We start from the raw sequence: 19,818 nt of genomic DNA on the forward strand, positions 1-19,818 counted from the left end.
GGGCTCCATGGCTTTTCGCTTACCTGCCTCGCGTCCTGTACGGCAACCTTGGGCGGTGTAAGACCTGTTCGCACGATCCAGAGGCTGCGCGTCGCTGTCACCGGTGGGAGGCGGAGCGCGGAAGGTGGGCCCAGGTTGGGTGAGCGAAGGAGGTAACGGACCCGTGCTCAAACCCGCCCTTACACCGCGTCCCCGTTAGCGAAGTGCACACCTGCCCAGCTCACCACTAGGTGTGTCAACCCGCTCGGTGCGCCATCGAGTGTCACTTATTTCGTTCCAGCCACGTATACCTGTTTACCTGCGAGCGAGCTATGCCGCGCTCCTTCCTCGTTAAGAAACCGCGCGCACCTTCGAGGAGCCGCGACTGGAGCGACCTTCCACACGCAGAACGCGCCCATTGCTACGTACCAGGTATACCTGAAGCCGTGGCGCAGCGGCTACCTGCATTATATATACATACCTGCGCCCGTTATTATACGTACGATGTGTAGGCTACCGATAGTCATTACATAACAGATACACCTGTTCCCGTTAAGCACCTGATACTGCACCCGTTATACGTATAACGTACTAGGTACACCTGCACCTCTTAGGTATAACCACATTGGTACCTGGTCAGGACGCCCAATTGCGTCCCCCGCCACGTCCTCGTGACCACAGGTGAGGCGGGAAAGGTCGGGACGAGATCGCGATTGATAATTTATCGGTGAAATTCCCACTCAGGTTGTTGTTGTTGTTGATCGTTTTGCAGCCAATAGTGAGTTTACCTGGCAGGTAGGTCGTCGTCCTTGATCACCTTTGGAACGTGAACGATATGAGCCGCGAACAGGTCGAATGACAATGCTGGGGCTGTGTGAATAAGGAGCACCACCTGATGTACCTCGGCACCACAGGGGTGCTCGTAGTGTCACCTTTAAATGAAGGTGTGTTTGTTTCCCATCGGTGGTGACGCAATGACGGTAAAGGGGACAGAGCGATATCGAGGAATTATCACCGGGCCAGGTCGCGCCCCGTTACACGGACCTTACCCCCTGTGATGGCAAAAAGCCAGGTGCCGGGTTTCATTTGGCCCTCCAAAGGTGCTCCCGGTTCGCTCTCCTGGCATGACCTCGGGCACCAGGTAGAACTGGATCGTTCCTGGGTTCATATCACGCGGAATCCGACTCTGCTAAAACGGACGCGATTGGTCGACAGGTGCTCGGATTCTCCGTCACTGTGCCCCCAACCTGCCCATACGTGTCCCCAACTTGCCCATACGTGTCCCCAACCTGCCCCCACGTGCCACAGAGTGCCCCCAAGTGTCCCAAACTGCCCCCACGTGTTCCAACCTGCCCCCCACGTGTTCCAACCTGCCCCCCACGTGTTCCAACCTGCCCCCCACGTGTTCCAACCTGCCCCCGACGTGTCCCAACCCGCCTCCACGTGTCCCAACCCGCCCCCACGTGTCCCAACCTGCCCCCACGTGTCCCAACCTGCCCCCACGTGTCCCAACCTGCCCCCAACGTGCCACAGGCTGCCCCCACGTGCCCCAACCTGCCCCCACGTGTCCCAACCTGCCCCCACGTGTCCCAACCCGACCCCAACGTGCCCCCACGTATACCCAAGCTGCCCCCAACGTGCCACAGACTGCCCCCCGTGCCCCCAGGTGTCCCAACCTGCCCCCACGTGTCCCAACCTTCCCCCAACGTGCCACAGACTGCCCCCATGTACCCCAACCTGCCCCCACATGTCCCAACCTGCCACCACGTGCCCCAACCTGCCCCCCAAGTGCCCCAACCTGCCCCCACGTGCCCCAGCCTGACCCCACGTGTCCCAACCTGCCCCCACGTGCCCCAACCTGCCCCCACGTGCCACAGACTGCCCCCACGTTCCCCAACCTGCCCCCCACGTACCCCCACGTACCCCCCCCCCCCGTGCCCCCACTAACGCGCGCACTCTCCCCCACTCCTTATCCCTGGAACACCATGAACCATATTTAAAAACTCCGACTCACTTTATTGGGTAAACCATCAAAAACCATGGATACCTGCCTCTAACCTGGCTTGAAGATTATCCTGAAAAAAAAAAACCATCAAATAAAAATCGCTTATTTTACATCAATTGTCCAGAATTATCCCTTTTATAATTACAACATTGTACTGTTTATTTTATATCTATATATATATATATATATATATATATATATATATATATATATATATATATATATATATATATATACACATATATATATACATACAGATCGATTGGTATAATTTATGCACATGACGTCAGCGTTAGGTCATGGGGACATTGTGCTGCTTTTTTTGGTTAAATAAATATTTAATGTGAGCATTGTCTATGGGGGCGATGGATTGTAGATGCACACACCACGTATTCACTGAGTAATCGCCCTTAAGGTGTCGCAGGATGGCCTGCAGGTACACACGCTCACCTCAAAGCTGTCTACTTGGATTCGAATCCCAAAACAGCTATCACCTCTCATCCCGGTGTTTCTCAGGTAGGGCGATTCATCAATGTGTGTGCCGTCCCTCGGATCAACGTTACAGGACGTCCCGTCTGGCATTAGATGGTGGACGTTAAAGATCCCACAGGTGTCCTTCGGAAAGAGTAGCGAGCTCTAGATGGCACAAACAAGAAGTTACAAATTCCTTCCCTAACTACTGCTGGGAGAGGGATGGCAAACCATCCAGCATGACCTTTGACCTCGAAACTGCTTTATTAGAACCGTTCTCCACCATCTTGTGTTATACACACAAGAGAAACACCGTTAGATGGCATGGACCTTCCGTACCTAGAGAAACACCGTTAGATGGCATGGACCTTCCGTACCTAGAGAAACACCGTTAGATGGCATGGACCTTCCTTGCCTAGAGAAACACCACTAGATGGCATGGACCTTCCTTGCCTAGAGAAACACCGCTATATGGCATGGACCTTCCTTGCCTAGAGAAACACCGTTAGATGGCATGGACCTTCCGTACCTAGAGAAACACCGCTAGATGGCATGGACCTTCCGTACCGAGAGAAACACCACTAGATGGCATGGACCTTCCTTGCCTAGAGAAACACCGCTATATGGCATGGACCTTCCTTGCCTAGAGAAACACCATTAGATGGCATGGACCTTCCGTACCTAGAGAAACACCGCTAGATGGCATGGACCTTCCGTACCGAGAGAAACACCGCTAGATGACATGGACCTTCCGTACCTAGAGAAACACCGTTAGATGGCATGGACCTTCCGTACCTAGAGAAACACCACTAGATGGCATGGACCTTCCGTACCTAGAGAAACACCGCTAGATGGCATGGACCTTCCATACCTAGAGAAACACCGTTAGATGGCATGGACCTTCCGTACCTAGAGAAACACCACTAGATGGCATGGACCTTCCGTACCGAGAGAAACACCGCTAGATGGCATGGACCTTCCGTACCGAGAGAAACACCGCTAGATGGCATGGACCTTCTGTACCTAGAGAAACACCGCTAGATGGCATGGATCTTCTGTACCTAGTGAAACACCGCGAGATGGCATGGACCTTCCGTACCTAGAGAAACACCGTTAGATGGCATGGACCTTCCTTACCAAGAGGAACATGAAGGCCTCACGTGGGTTAAGCCACCAGCTTTGTCAACAAGTTCACCTATCTTGGAGGTGTGCTTTGTAACGATGCCATGATCGATGAAGAGATTTATGCCCACATCAAGACAGCCCGCTCTGTGTATGGATGTCTCCATGACAGAATGTGGAGAAAGCATGGAGTCAAACTGGACAAACCCCCCCCCAAAAAAACAAGGCCTACAAGTCTGACTACCTTTGTGTATGGGGTAGAGACGTGGGTTTGCTATCACCACCACATCAAGGTCCTGCAGATATTTCACCAATGCCATCTTGGGTCCTTCATGAAGATCTGATACCGGAACAAAATCACAGAGTTGCTGTGCTGGGCCAGGGCCTGCAGCATGGGGCCTACTCTCCCTAAGATAGGACACGGATGGGTGCCATGTTGTTCTTCACACGGATGGCAAACACATTCCCAAGCAAATCTTGTTCTGTAAGCAGCGCCAGGGCGGTCATTCTATATATGATAAGAACACCATCAATAAGTGTCTGAAAGACAGGAGCATCGACCATGACACCTGGAGCATCTCGCAGATGACCGGTCACTATGGAAGGCCGAGTGAGAGCTGGGACTCTACTCCGAGAGAAATGTGTGTCACCTGCCTGATTGCAAGGGACAAAAATGTAGAGACAGAGCAACTACCCAGTTAGCTTACCACTGGCACAACCGGTACAAGTTCCAAATTGGGCTCCACAACCACCAGTGGAGTTTACCAATCTGCAGGTGGCGAATGATAGCTCTGACATTCTCAAGAGAAGTTAACCAATATATGATGATGATGATGATGATGATGATGATGGTGATGATGATGATGACCACTCCTTGTTGCATCATGATTATGCATACGGTTGCCAAAGCAGTTTCCTAGGCTAGTGGGCACAATCCTGGACAGGTCGCCACTCCGAAGCAAGATACTCAAATGGCTTATTCATCCCAGTGAGGTGGTACTCATTTTGCCGACCTCGGAAGGATGACAGGCTGAGTCAACCCACCTGGTGTCATGGTGTCTTGAAATTCCATTGCTCAGGAAGCTGCTTTGGTGGCACAGGTGCTCAGTAACCAGTATGGTACATCAGATATCAAATATAGGTGACAACTAAATAGTGAAAGTGGGAAAAAACCTGAAAAGGAAATTAAAGCCTATTGAAAAGGATGGTTGGATATGCACATGTAGAGAGGGGGGGAGGGGGGTGGAGTGAAGAAGAGGAGAGTGGGGGATACGAGGAGAAGGAGAGAGGGAGTGTAGAGAGAGAGAAGAGAAGAGAAGAGAGGAGTGGGAGTGATAGTGATAGTGATAGAGGAGGGAGTGAGGGAGAGACAGGGAGAGACCGGGGAGAGGGGAGAAAGGAGGAAAGAAAGGAGGAAAGACAAACGAGTACGAGAGATGGTAAGGAGTGAGGGAGTGAGGAAGTCATGGAGTTGGGGAGAAATGGATGGGAGGGCGAGGGGAGTGACAGGGGAGTAAGGGAGAGAGAGAGATTGGGGGGTGGAGGAGGGAGAGGGGAGTGACAGGGGAGTAGGGAGAGAGGAGGAAAGACAGACGAGTAGGAGAGGAGGGAGAGATGAGTGGGGAAGAGATGGGAGCAAGGGAGTCGGGGAGAGAGGGGTGGGAGAGTTGGGATGGATAAGGGATTGGGAGGGAAAAGGGATTGGGGGAGGGAGAGAGAGAGAGAGAGAGAGAGAAAGAGAAAGAGAAAGAGAAAGAGAAAGAGAAAGAGAAAGGAAGGAGTGGGGTGATAGGAGACAGAGAGAGAAGAGTGGCAATGCGAGGAGGTGGGGAAGGGACAGGGGAGAGGGGCACGGAGGAGTTGGGGAGGGAGGGGAGTGAGGGGTGGTGAGGAGTGAGGGGATGGTGAGGAGTGAGGGGATGGTGAGGAGTGAGGAGAGAGGAGCGGAATACTTTTGGTAGCTTTTCCCATCAATTGAGCCGGGGGGTTTTCCAAGTATATGTTTATAATCTTTGCCACCGAGAGAATAATCTGGAAATTTGTGGACTTTGATGGGAGATGATAAACCCATTTCATCTGTTGTACGTGACGTGTGAAGCTTTGCTCGGCCCGTGGGGCAAGGTGGCTTTATAGAGTGTGCCATTGGGTGCGGCCCTCGGGGCCGGGGTGCCGCTCCGTCTCAGCGTGTGAAGCTTTGCTCGGCCCGTGGGGCAAGGTGGCTTTATAGAGTGTGCCATTGGGTGCGGCCCTCGGGGCCGGGGTGCCGCTCCGTCTCAGCGTGTGAAGCTTTGCTCGGCCCGTGGGGCAAGGTGGCTTTATAGAGTGTGCCATTGGGGGCGGCCCTCGGGGCCGGGGTGCCGCTCCGTCTCAGCGTGGGAAGGTGTGCGATCTGGTGTGCTCACCACTCATTATGCTTGTGCTTTCCTGCTTGTGAAACGTCTCTCCTTGGTAGTTGTGTTGTAAAACACAGTTTGCCAAGTTTCCCATGAGCAGCAAAATAACCTGTTGCCCAAACCACACAGGGAATCGGAGATGACGTTTAACCATCCTGGGTGGTGTAAGGTAATGGTTCGAGGATCTGCCCGAGTCTGAGAGGTCGATGGTTCAAACCCTGGCCGAGTCGTACCAAATACTTGAAAAATGGCATGGGCTGCTTCCTTGCTCGACGCTCAGCATTTAAAAATGATAGAACACAGACAAACAACCATATGTTGGTAATAATAGCGCAGGCTTTGGTGGGCCCAATAAAGGCCTCACACAGCATCAGAAAATTGAGGCCTAGCTGTTTCCAAGGTCGACACACTTGGAACCCTATCATTGGTTTTCCACATTTGCTGACCTCTCCACATTAGGAATGAAATGTTCAGATTTTGTCCAAAAAATACAAAATTCTAAGTTACTGGGGGACAGGGGCTCGCCCCGCAATGCCCCCCCCCCCCCCCAGTGTCTGTGTTTGTCTGACACTCATCTTGCTGATAACTCGACTACTTGCAGCTGCTCCAAGTCCATATTCAAAAAAGGCAAACGTGATGATTCACCTGAACGTTCATCTGAAAAACAATGATTGCATAAATAATCTTCCACCTGGATCCTGCAAAAGCACCTTCAACCCACCGAGGTAACCTGAAGGGTTCTCTGTTCAGGACATCGCACCTGCTCAAGCGTCCAGAGGTGCGGAGGAGGCGATGAGGGATTGCCAATACCTGGTCCGCCCTATTCTCGTGATCTCCGTCCAAATCGATATTTGTTTCCAATTATGACCTGGAACCACATCCGGGATGAACTGGAACCACATCCGGGTCCTGGAATTGGATGATGAAGGCAAAGATTCTGCTTTAGTGATGCTGCATCCATTTTGTCGAATGTTCTACCACAACGGATTGAAGCTGTCGGAGCAAAGAACCAACTTCCCCTTTCTCTTCACCCTCATTCTTCTTCCCTCCAGGTCTTCAAGACAGGTGTTCACCACCATCTCAAATCCAAAACAATGGTCTTACCTACCCGCGCTATCTCCTTCCAAGTTTCCAGTTTTTCTTTCCCCGAATATCCTGTACACCTTTGCCCATATTGTCCACCCCGTGTGTCCTCCCTGACCCTCATTTGTCCGAGTCTCTCTCTATGCTGTCCCTCAGTCCTGCTCTTGGCGTTTACCTGACTTTTTCTCCCTCTCTTGCTCATTTTGTTCTGTTGTGCCCTGATCCGTTCTGTGTTCCAGCTTCTTCATGAGCCTCGACTTTGTATGCAAAGACAATATGCGGACGAATTCTTTTCGACTTGGGGTGGATCAGGTTGAAGAGTCGAAAAGCTTTTTTCGTTCTAATCCGTATCCGTGCCGTTCAGGTTGAGAGCCGAGCTCACGCTGGGTCACGTTTTTGTTTTGCGGATGTTCCATGAATGTAAACCTCTCCTCTCCCTTCCCACAACGGGCACAGCTAGCCGAGGAGCCTCCAGTGGGAGCGATGAGGACTCCTCCGTATCACCTCCCTCACCAGGAGCTCGTTCAGACTCGCTTGGTGAGGATATTTCATCCCCGGCCGTCTCCAGACTGGGCAGGCACATCACTTCAAGCCCGGCTTCCCTTTTCATGCGCTCTCGTATGAAGGTATGTTGCATGTAGGTATGTTGCACGTAGGTATGTTGCATGTAGGTATGTTGCATGAAGGTATGTTGCATGTAGGTATGTTGCATGTAGGTATGTTGCATGTAGGTATGTTGCATGTAGGTATGTTGCATGTAGGTATGTTGCATGAAGGTATGTTGCATGTAGGTATGTTGCATGAAGGTATGTTGCATGAAGGTATGTTGCATGAAGGTATGTTGCATGTAGGTATGTTGCATGTAGGTATGTTGCATGTAGGTATGTTGCATGTAGGTATGTTGCATGTAGGTATGTTGCATGTAGGTATGTTGCATGAAGGTATGTTGCATGTAGGTATGTTGCATGAAGGTATGTTGCATGAAGGTATGTTGCATGAAGGTATGTTGCATGTAGGTATGTTGCATGAAGGTATGTTGCATGTAGGTATGTTGCATGTAGGTATGTTGCATGAAGGTATGTTGCATGTAGGTATGTTGCATGTAGGTATGTTGCATGTAGGTATGTTGCATGAAGGTATGTTGCATGAAGGTATGTTGCATGAAGGTATGTTGCATGTAGTTATGTTGCATGAAGGTATGTTGCATGAAGGTATGTTGCATGAAGGTATGTTGCATGAAGGTATGTTGCATGAAGGTATGTTGCATGTAGGTATGTTGCATGTAGGTATGTTGAATGAAGGTATGTTGCATGAAGGTATGTTGCATGAAGGTATGTTGCATGTAGGTATGTTGCATGTAGGTATGTTGCATGTAGGTATGTTGCATGAAGGTATGTTGCATGAAGGTATGTTGCATGTAGGTATGTTGCATGAAGGTATGTTGCATGAAGGTATGTTGCATGAAGGTATGTTGCATGTAGGTATGTTGCATGTAGGTATGTTGCATGTAGGTATGTTGCATGAAGGTATGTTGCATGAAGGTATGTTGCATGTAGGTATGTTGCATGAAGGTATGTTGCATGTAGGTATGTTGCATGTAGGTATGTTGCATGTAGGTATGTTGCATGAAGGTATGTTGCATGTAGGTATGTTGCATGTAGGTATGTTGCATGTAGGTATGTTGCATGAAGGTATGTTGCATGAAGGTATGTTGCATGTAGGTATGTTGCATGTAGGTATGTTGCATGTAGGTATGTTGCATGTAGGTATGTTGCATGTAGGTATGTTGCATGAAGGTATGTTGCATGAAGGTATGTTGCATGTAGGTATGTTGCATGAAGGTATGTTGCATGTAGGTATGTTGCATGTAGGTATGTTGCATGTAGGTATGTTGCATGAAGGTATGTTGCATGAAGGTATGTTGCATGTAGGTATGTTGCATGTAGGTATGTTGCATGAAGGTATGTTGCATGAAGGTATGTTGCATGTAGGTATGTTGCATGTAGGTGTGTTGCATGTAGGCATGTTGCATGAAGGTATGTTGCATGAAGGTATGTTGCATGTAGGTATGTTGCATGTAGGTATGTTGCATGAAGGTATGTTGCATGTAGGTATGTTGCATGTAGGTATGTTGCATGTAGGTATGTTGCATGTATGTATGTTGCATGTAGGTATGTTGCATGTAGGCACAGCCATCATGTGTATTTTATTCACACTTCAGGGTCTGTTTGGGATTGGGTAGGGCAGCGGGTCTTCGCCTGGGTTTGAATCCAGACCCAGGTATGAATTGTCATCCTGGTGTTTCACAGGCAGGACAATTCATCGACTGTGTGCCGTTCCTCAGATAAACGTCAGAGGACCTGTCTATCAACATTGGTTGTTGGTGGTAGTTAAAGATCCCACGGTGTCTTTGGCGAAGAGCAGGCGAGTTATTGCCGGGAGCCTGAACAAATCACAAGTTCCTGGCCGAACTCAGTGCTCACATTGGACACACCTGAGAATACCCTCTGCCCAATAACTGCTCAATGATGAAGCACCGGCGCTCTGTTAAGAGGATGCTACATTTGATCGAACATCATTTCGTATCCAGCCTGTGGCGGCTGTTTGCATCATTGCTGGGAGCGCGGCCGTGCCAACACGTGCATGCAGCGCCTCCTGCTTCTCGTCATCTGGTACTCATTTTGCTGACCTCAAGGATGATGAGCTGAGTCAACTAACCTGGTGTTCTTTAACCGTACGACAGGGGCTCAAACTCAAGGCCCTAACATCTTCAGTCAACCACCTTTACTGCTAAGCCAACATGAGGTTATTTGATTGATAGGCGATTGGCTATTCGGATTTGAACACTTTTGCCCACACCCCTTAAAGCCTTCCCTAGCAACCAGTACAGCGTCCATAGCAACACATGAATACCTATTTTATTTTGACTAGGGGGGGGGGGGGGGAGGGAGTTTTTTTGTTTTTTTTTGGAGGTTTATATTTGTACCCGTTAAATAAAAAAAAACCGTTAAATTTGAATGGGACTTGGTGTTCACTGCTAGAAGGCCTCGATAGTTAAAACATTGATTTTGGGGAATGGGGCTGGGGAGGGGTTCTTGGAATAGTTAAATAGGATTGTAACCAAATCACAACTTATACATCTGCCTCCCACATCCCCCCTTACCTTGTCTTTCCTCATGCCTTCTGTGCAGGTGACAGGTGTCTCAGAGTCGAGCAGCTTCACTTGCCCCGCCTGTCGGAAAGGCCTGCGCTCACAGCGGATGCTCACACGGCATATGAAGTGCCACAGCACTCTGCGCAAACATTGCTGCTCATTCTGTGGAAAGGGTTTCAACGACACTTTTGACCTGAAGCGTCACGTTCGCACCCACACAGGTACGCGCTGCACGGACAAAAACCTCTGTTCACACCACACTGCTGGGAGATGAGTTTGTAATGTTGAAACAGGCAGGAGCAATTCCACAACATGTCTTAACCTAATAACCATTAATTTGCATCATTCGGAAGTTGTCTCGTTGTTGTACATCATGGTTATACAAATAACAAGAAAGAGCAATCGGAGATTGCAGACCCTCGCCAGGAAGTGTTTTTGGTGGTTTTTAAGGCTTTTGTGTTAACAAATATGGCGGTCGAACCAAGTGACCAATGACGTCATCATTGTTTTCTACACCAATTTATCCCTAGATAAAGCTCAACAAATTTCATCTTGATCGGATGAAGTTTTGTACATGTCCTTTTATGACGTCATAATAGAGGGCCGATGACATCATCATTAACATATGTTATTCCCCATGGAGAGTTCTTTACAATGAGCCATGTCTCAATTTTGTCTAAGCAGCGCTTTCGGAGATATAGACGTACAAAGTTTTTCATTTTTCACAAGATGGTGCCCATACCACGTGACCTATGACGTCATAATTCTCATTAAAATATTCTACAGGTGGAGGTGCACCGATGGTGAAAATTTCCTGTCAAACGAACATGTCAATCAAACAGTTGCAGAGAAAATCATATTCTGTGCAGACAAACAGACAAACGGCCTTGACATTTTGGAGTTTGCGTTTTGCATTTGCAAACTTTATTGAATAAAACAAAATGTTTGCATTTGCAAACAGACAAATAATAGAATCAAATGCAATACCCTGTCCTCTGGCGAGGGTAATAATAATAGTAATAACAATCTATCATATAAAATACAATGTCTGTGTTTGTACAGATGTCTGTCGCCCTTCATGAGGACGATTTGAGTCGGGGTTTAAAGGTCAATCTTTTAACACGAATGTCTTCACTGCGGCTAAAACTATATTTTCTATTTTGAGGATAAAACAAACTCGGAAAAACATTTTCCATAAGAGTAATTATGTCTCTTCTATTGGAAATATAGACAATGCCTTGCAAACCGAGCCCAAAGGGCGGTGTACAGAAGCGTTTTTTTAAAATAACAATAAATACAATGTGCGGGGAGGTGAAATTCGCTGCACATGATGTGCAACGTGTACAGAGTAAAACGAGTTCATTTACATCCGTATACTAAATAAAGAAGATATAAGCACATCCGACACTAGGCCGAGACTTCAGACATTGGCACGCTCACGGGGCTGTACCGTTGAATAGATTCTACCAACCCGTCATTTTCTCATTTCTCAGACAGGCTTTTATACTCGTAATAATAATAATACTACTACTACTACTGATAATAATAATAATAATAATAATAATAATAATAATTAATAAGGTTTTATTTCAAATCGACTTCCATCGCAGCCAAAGGCCGAATTAAGGTAACCTTTACAATCATTAAGTTTACAAATAAAACATAGAAATACAAATAAATAAATAAATAGCAGAGGAAAGCAAAAATAACATTAAAACAAAGGAAATGCATAAATTACATGCACATTCAAATATATACATTAATCTACATTCAAAAATATTCAAATATACAAGACATCGGAGTTAAACTATCACTTGGGCCCATTAATTATGCGGATAAGATATTGTGCTGATCTTGAATCTTGTCATTTTCCATCTTGATTCAGTTGATCGTTTTGAGTTCCGTAATTGATAGACACTAAGACACCAAGTCTGCAGGTAGCAAATGGTAAAGCATAGTATTTGGCGGCAGTTTCGGAAAAACATGGCAAAGTTGATCACGTGTGCTCTTGAGTGACTCAAAACCACAACCGTGTAAATCATCTAAATAACTGTGATAGTTAGGCACAAGGATAACTCGCCAAGCTCTTTTCTGAACAATTTTGATTGCCTTACATTTGTGCTTTGTGATTCCGCTCATGTTCTCATATTCCAATACAGGACGGTCAAAAGATGTGAAAATGGTTACAAAATCATTGCTTGTGAGGACATGATATTTTAACTTCCAAAGCACATACGAATGACTGTTAGCTCGTTTATCAATATAACTGAATCTATCTATAATTCCAGTAATCTCTGTGTGTGTGTGTGTATGTGTGTATGTCTGTGTGTTTGTCTGTGACCGCTGTTTCTCGACAACCACGGGTCCGATATACTTGAAACTTGCCAGGTATATTGCTGGGGACCTGAGGATGTGCCTTTTCAAGGTTTCATATTAATCGGACAAGTAGTTACCGAGCTATGTCCAAAAAACGATTCAACCAATCAGAGAGCAGCGAGCTATCACGTGTGCCGAACGTGGCGAACAGACTCTGCCTCGGACGGCACATTTGAGAGCGTATTCATTTATTTCACGTTGGCAAACTATGTTGCCGCTATGTTGGCGTTAAACTATGTTTTAAAACTAATTAAAACTAATTTGCGATTCTTTCGCTTTCCTGCGCGTTTGTGCACGCTATGGCGATTTCTTTACCAAACTCCGCAAGCCGTTCGCTTTGGACCAAACCATTTCATGTAAATAGAGGGGGGGGGATTGTCACCGTACTCGCAAGCCGTTCGCTTTGGACCAAACCATTTCATGTAAATAGAGGGGGGGGGGATATAATTTTAGATATAGATATAGTACGGGCATGCCCTAGTATAACAAAAGATAACAAATCATTAACTTGTTTGATTAACTTGAATTGAATACATTGACTTGTATTATTGATTACAAATTATTAATTAATACAAATTATTAATTTACAAACTACAATTTATTACAAATTATTAATTAATTATTCATAAACTTGAATACATTAACTTGATAACAAATCACAAACAAACAAAATATGTGAAAATGGTTACAAAATCATTGCTTGTGAGGACATGATATTTTAACTTCCAAAGCACATACGAATGACTGTTAGCTCCTTTAGCAATATAACTGACATGAACAACCCATTTCAGCTGAGCCTGGATAAAAATACCCAACAGATTGATAATCTATATAATAATAGCGTAAGGACTCGACTTTGTTATCCCTTTTACGCCGCACCCAGTGACCCGATGCCCACGGCACTAATGGATTTACGATCTACGAACCGCGCTCTTTGTTTATCACGTACAGCCATACTCGAAAAATATGAATTAGCCGACGTTGGGGCCCAAAAGCATCCGATTAACTGCCGATATGACGCCATCTTACGACGCCATCATATTGGCGTCTGCTGGGCGAAGGTGAAGCAAGCCGTCCGCTGATTGGACAGGCAAAGGCGAAAGCAAGCCGTCCACTGAGTGGACAATCCAGAGCATGCATTTGTGCCGGTGTCGGCGATCATTGTTCATATACGCACTCTTCATTGTCATCTTTCTTCCCAACTCTTACTCGGACAAGCAAATCCCCTATGCCATCCATAATGGTACACTCTATCCATACACCACATCCTCCCTTCCGTGGATGTTCCACGGGTTTCGGCTAGTCTATATAATAATAGCGTAAGGACTCGACTTTGTTATCCCTTTTACGCCGCACCCAGTGACCCGATGCCCACGGCACTAATGGATTTACGATCTAAGAACCTCGCTCTTTGTTTACCACGTTCAGCCATACTCGAAAAATCTGAATTAGCCGACGTTGGGGCCCAAAAGCATCCGATTAACTGCCGATATGACGCCATCTTACGACGCCATCGTATTGGCGTCTGCTGGGCGAAGGCGAAGCAAGCCGTCCGCTGATTGGACAGGCGAAGGCGAAAGCAAGCCGTCCACTGAGTGAACAATCCAGAGCATGCATTTGTGCCGGTGTCGGCGATCGTTGTTCATATACGCACTCTTCATTGTCATCTTTCTTCCTAACTCTTACTCGGACAAGCAAATCCCCTATGCCATCCATAATGGTACACTCTATCCATACACCACATCCTCCCTTCCGTGGATGTTCCACGGGTTTCGGCTAGTCTATATAATAATAGCGTAAGGACTCGACTTTGTTATCCCTTTTACGCCGCACCCAGTGACCCGATGCCCACGGCACTAATGGATTTACGATCTACGAACCTCGCTCTTTGTTTATCACGTTCAGCCATACTCGAAAAATCTGAATTAGCCGACGTTGGGGCCCAAAAGCATCCGATTAACTGCCGATACGACGCCATCTTACGACGCCATCGTATTGGCGTCTGCTGGGCGAAGGCGAAGCAAGCCGTCCACTGATTGGACAGGCGAAGGCGAAAGCAAGCCGTCCACTGAGTGAACAATCCAGAGCATGCATTTGTGCCGGTGTCGGCGATCGTTGTTCATATACGCACTCTTCATTCTCATCTTTCTTCCTAACTCTTACTCGGACAAGCAAATCCCCTATACCATCCATAATGGTACACTCTATCCATACACCACATCCTCCCTTCCGTGGATGTTCCACGGGTTTCGGCTAGTATTATATAATTTTGGATTGCCGCACCATTCAGTGATAAGTTGGAAGGAGGTGGTTTATTTTGAGTGAAACGAATATCAACAATTTCACACTTTTTGGGGTTGAGGCACATTCCATTATCTGCACACCAATTGGGCAGTTGCTCAAGAACGGCTCGGACACGAGATTCCGTACGAGTACTACGCTGTAAAATAAATGTCAGATAGTCGATATATTTGAAGCGATGCATGCTCGTGTCAACCTCACAGCAGTCAGCATTGTGAATACGTGGAATACTTAGTTCCATGGGGAAAATTTGGCATGCACACCTATCCACTCACAGCATTTGTCGAGGTACTAACACACTGTTCTTCGTGATTAGAAATGAAACGGCTTATCCGAACACCATGGATATTATACATTCAATTCCGAATTGCACCAGGCGCGAAGTGGATGGGGCACCAAGTGACACCCTCAAAAAAACGTTTCATGTTCCATTTGATTGTATTGTATATAAATTATAATACAACAAACTCGTGAGATCACGAGAAGCAATTTTCAGAAGCACGTTTTACAGTTTAAACTCCATGCTACGTGTCAATGTGTCGGGTCGATGTTTACAAACTCCTTTCCATCCAGATTCACTTTTTTCCTAATTTCTATTTCTATCACTTCGCACAGTAAATAAATCCGTGTTCCGGTGTAGATCTCTTATCTTGTATAATGAGGTTTAATATGCACTCGGTAACATGGAGATCGCCCATTGGCCGAAAGGATGGAGGGGTGTAACTGTTGGACATTTTTTATGTAATTATGTCGATCAAATCTAGGTATCTCAGGTGTATGTCCGAATCAGCGAGGCCAGGATCACGTGTCAAGTGAGTTCTTTAACTTCCTTGCCATCCTCTGCTGCTCTGTCTCATCAGCTCTAGTCTCTAGGCCATAGAAATACCACACCTTGCTGCATGCATGTTTGATGTAGTTTTTGTTAACTATCTTGCAGCATACCTGCCTGCTCTACTGCTTCAGCATTAGTTTACCTTTCATCAAGCCCAGGTCTGCTTGGACCAGGGCGGGGATTACACGTTCGTTTTATTATTGACAAATGGTACGAATATTATTGTTGTTAATATTATTAGTATTAATAAATGCTTTGTTACAATGTTATCATTGTTTTCGTTATTTATTTTGTAATAGGAATACAATGTCATGGAAGGACCTATTAAACTGCTCTATGCACCTTAACGTGGCGTGTGTTTAGAAACAGGAATTCTTCCAGATTCTTTGTAGTTAATAAGCCGAATCATCTCAGGAGATCGTAACTAAATATATTCTCATTTTGAACAGGTTCCAGGGCTCTGCTGCTGAGCCTGCTGGGGAAGCTTAGGCTCTTTCATATGGCCCCCTCAATATGAATTTCTGACTATGCCAGTGCCTGCAGGGGGCGATATTTTTGACCTTTGCCCCAAGCGCCACAAACCATCACTACGCCCCTGCATCTTGTGTAAAACTAGAACTGCACTCGGCAGAGCACACACCTCCACCAGGCGGAACAGTTTGTTTTGCGTCCCACTGATAGGCCGGATATGGATATGGATTCGGACCTGCAGCAAAATTTAATCGACTTGTTCTTGTCACCGAACAAACTCATCCACCAAGTTTCGTCATAATCCATCCATAACGTTTTTTAAAATATGGTATATATCGTTTTTAGCCCCATCTCTCAATGTGGAAGATTCACTTAATATATTGTTGTAGATCTGCCGCCGGCCTTCTTCCCTTACCAAGGGGGGATTAGTCCCCTTGTCTTGACTGACCTGGCACGACCCGGGACCTATCAGGTCCCTTCCGGACAGCGCTAAATACGGTTTCAGGACCATATTCGCTGTTACCTAAGTACTAGCGCTGCCCTGGAAGCGAGGAAATAAGCCCCGCATGAACCACGTGTGTTGGTGATACGCCGAGCGGTTTGCGTACACATGATCCACGCTATTATTAATTACTATACCCGATTGGAGCGATCTTATTCGTACCACACTTAGTCAATGGAGAAATCACTGGTACGATCGAATCAGAAGGAAGAATAGAATTTATTTACACTATACAATGGATCCCTGGTGTTGGGCTAGCGGCTAGGGTGCCGGCTTAGGATCCAAGGATCCTGGGTTCGAATCCCGGTCGATCGCTGAATTAACGCCAGGGGGGTTGACTCAGCCTGTCATCCTTCCGAGGTCGGCTAATTGAGTACCAGTTCACTGGTAATTCCCTGTTTGTCGTTAAAGGCGGCAAAAAGGGTTGGCGTCAGGAAGGGCATCCGGCCGTAAAACATTGCTTCAAATAGGGGACCGAAAAACAACAACAACCACGGTTCCCGAAAACGGCCAACCCCCGCTTTGCGGGGAAAAATGGCCTCTAAAGGTGGTTATTTTATTATTTATAATGGTAGAAGAAAAAGGAGACACAGAGCAGCCTTATACAGTCTTACTTAATACCCAGGACAAACGGGCCCGTCTCACACACACACTCACACGGGGGTTGCTGATGGGCAGGTTGATGTTCACCAGCTCGCCCAGGGATGGCTCTCGTGCAGTTCTCTCCGGTCCCCGGCACGTCCCTTGGAGATGGAAGTAGGTGAAAGCAGGAGCTCTCCGCGTGTCGTCTGAACGGAGCGGGTTATCACGGGGCGAATTGGTAGGGAGCGGACTTTGGCGCGGCTGGCGGTTATTCACTTGCGGCTATGGCCGCGCTTACTCGCGTGGCTGTAAATGCGCTATATGCGTTTACCGGCACGTCTGCATGCGCCCGCGTACTTGTATGGTTCAACGCCTCTTCTTCTCTCTCTCTGCGCAAGTCCTCTAACAATGCGCGTATCCTCTGCAAGTCCTCAAACACCGCGCATATTCTCTGCAAGTCCTTTACGAGCAGGTCCCTCCCAACAAGTCCTTTCGCCACTGGTACAAGTCCTTCAAGTCCTTTCAAGGGCTTTTCACATGGGCTTTTATAGACCCGCCCCGCGAACCCTCTGGAACTCACCAGACGCGCTTCACCACGCCCTCTAACGCCATTCCGCTCGAGCTCTGATTGGCTGGTGGCTCTTACCATCATCGCCTCGCCGCTCCCCGACCTCAACGCCGCCCCCACATTTTTAGGCCTACCTCGTGTTACTCCACTAGTGGTCAGCCGAATGGGGTGCGGGCTGGATTACGCCCATAGAGGTTGAATTGGAGGGTGGATGCAAAATGAATGGGGCCTGCTCTCCTGTCTTTACACAACGCAGGTACTAAGAGGGGAAATGGCCTATTCTTACACATACGAAGACATAACTATACTACAAATGGGCCTATACGTAGTGTGTTCAAAAAGTATCCGACCTTTATTTTTCGTGCGTAAAAAAAAAGAAGCTAGGGAGGCTTTGATTGGTGCACGTATGTAGGCGATCCTAATGCGCACGCGTGAATTTTTTCCCACCTGCAGAAGCTGTCATTCGACGGCAGACCGCCGATGAGTGAGGACATGTAAGTGAGCGCCGTCGGATTTTCGTTTTTGACAAAATGACGGAAAAACTTGAACAACGCTACTGCATCAAATTTTGTGTTTCATCAAACTTGCATCAAAACTGCAACTTGGTTTCTGGGTCGTACCCATAAACCCAGGACTCATCGCCAGTGATCACTGTGTTGAGGAAGCTGGGATCGCTGTTCACAGTCTCCAGCATGTCCTGTGCGATCTCCAAACGGAGTTGCTTCTGCTCAATCGTTAGCAGCTTTGGTACGAACTTCGCTGAGATTCTCCTGAAGCCCAAATCCTCTTACATAATGGAATGAATGGTGTTGAATCTTGCGGATCGTTTCCACTTGGGAATCGCCAAGCTTTACACAAAATTTGATGCAGTAGCGTTGTTCAAGTTTTTCCGTCATTTTGTCAAAAACGAAAATCCGACGGCGCTCACTTACATGTCCTCACTCATCGGCGGTCTGCCGTCGAATGACAGCTTCTGCAGGTAGGAAAAAATTCACGCGTGCGCATTAGGATCGCCTACATACGTGCACCAATCAACGCCTCCCTAGCTTCTTTTTCTTTACGCACGAAAAATAAAGGTCGGATACTTTTTGAACACAGTAGTATGTTGCTCGTGTGACTAACTATGGGGGGAAAACCTTTGACCTTTAATGCCTTCAATGTGCCAATCTCAAAACCGCAGCAATATATAACAAATTCTCATATCCGGATCTTCACCAAAATGAAATCAATTCGTCCTTGTCACACACCAAACCTGTCTGCCAAATGAAGTCCAAATCCGTCCATAACAAGATATCTTGGTCACAGACACAGGTAAACAGGTAGACAGACAGGGATGAAAACATAACCTGCGTCTACCTTCAGTGGGGAGGTAAAAATTGTTCCCATAAACCTAGGAGTTACAGTTCATCAAAGTGCAGCCCATGAGGACAGGAGCATGTAATTCCATCATAATCGCATTCATGGCATGTCAGAGCAATGTCTACAAAACATTAGGCCTTATCCCAATTACCATCTATGGGAATATACGTCTCAAGATTGATCTGCAGATTCTAATCCCAGTGCATCATGGTACGAGCTAAAAGTTCCATTTGGAAAACAAAACCACACATCGAGGTTTACATGTTTTTGTTTACCTTTTCTTGGATTCAAAGTTCAGAAACCTGCAAGTTATTACATTATGCCTCGTATCCTTTAAAGACCCGATTATGAACTTGTCATATTCCACCAGTATTCCTTCCCGAGGATTAAATAGTTACACGGTTAGAAATCATTTAATGTTTACAACGAGCATTATATATATACACACACACACCAACAGTGATGGCAACTGGAAAATATTTAACTAATTGTATGACGGTGCTTGAAATATGACATGGACTTTCAAGTATGACATGGACTTTTGTTTATACCCATCACTTTGAGTTATACGTACAGTACATTAGAACAACTAGCAACGGTACCCGCCCTGTGGGCGGGGC

At 46.8% G+C, this 19,818-nt stretch overlaps 1 protein-coding gene across 2 annotated transcripts in view; it reads left to right on the forward strand.

Moving 5' to 3' along the window:
- The window catches only part of OVOL2 (ovo like zinc finger 2), a 22,666-nt gene continuing 2,848 nt past the window's right edge, over positions 1 to 19,818 (forward strand). The window contains exons 1-3 of one of the 2 annotated variants that reach the window (XM_068129603.2): positions 1 to 411; positions 7,510 to 7,679; positions 10,245 to 10,428. In XM_068129603.2, coding sequence (XP_067985704.2) covers positions 312 to 411; positions 7,510 to 7,679; positions 10,245 to 10,428 — 454 coding nt within the window. In that variant the 5' untranslated portion in view covers positions 1 to 311. The remainder of the gene's footprint in view (positions 412 to 7,509; positions 7,680 to 10,244; positions 10,429 to 19,818) is intronic. The other variant, XR_010986134.2, reaches the window with a different exon arrangement.

This window comes from Myxine glutinosa, chromosome 9 (genome assembly GCF_964187855.1).
Source record: "Myxine glutinosa chromosome 9, kmMyxGlut1.1, whole genome shotgun sequence".
NCBI classification, from domain to species: domain Eukaryota; kingdom Metazoa; phylum Chordata; class Myxini; order Myxiniformes; family Myxinidae; genus Myxine; species Myxine glutinosa.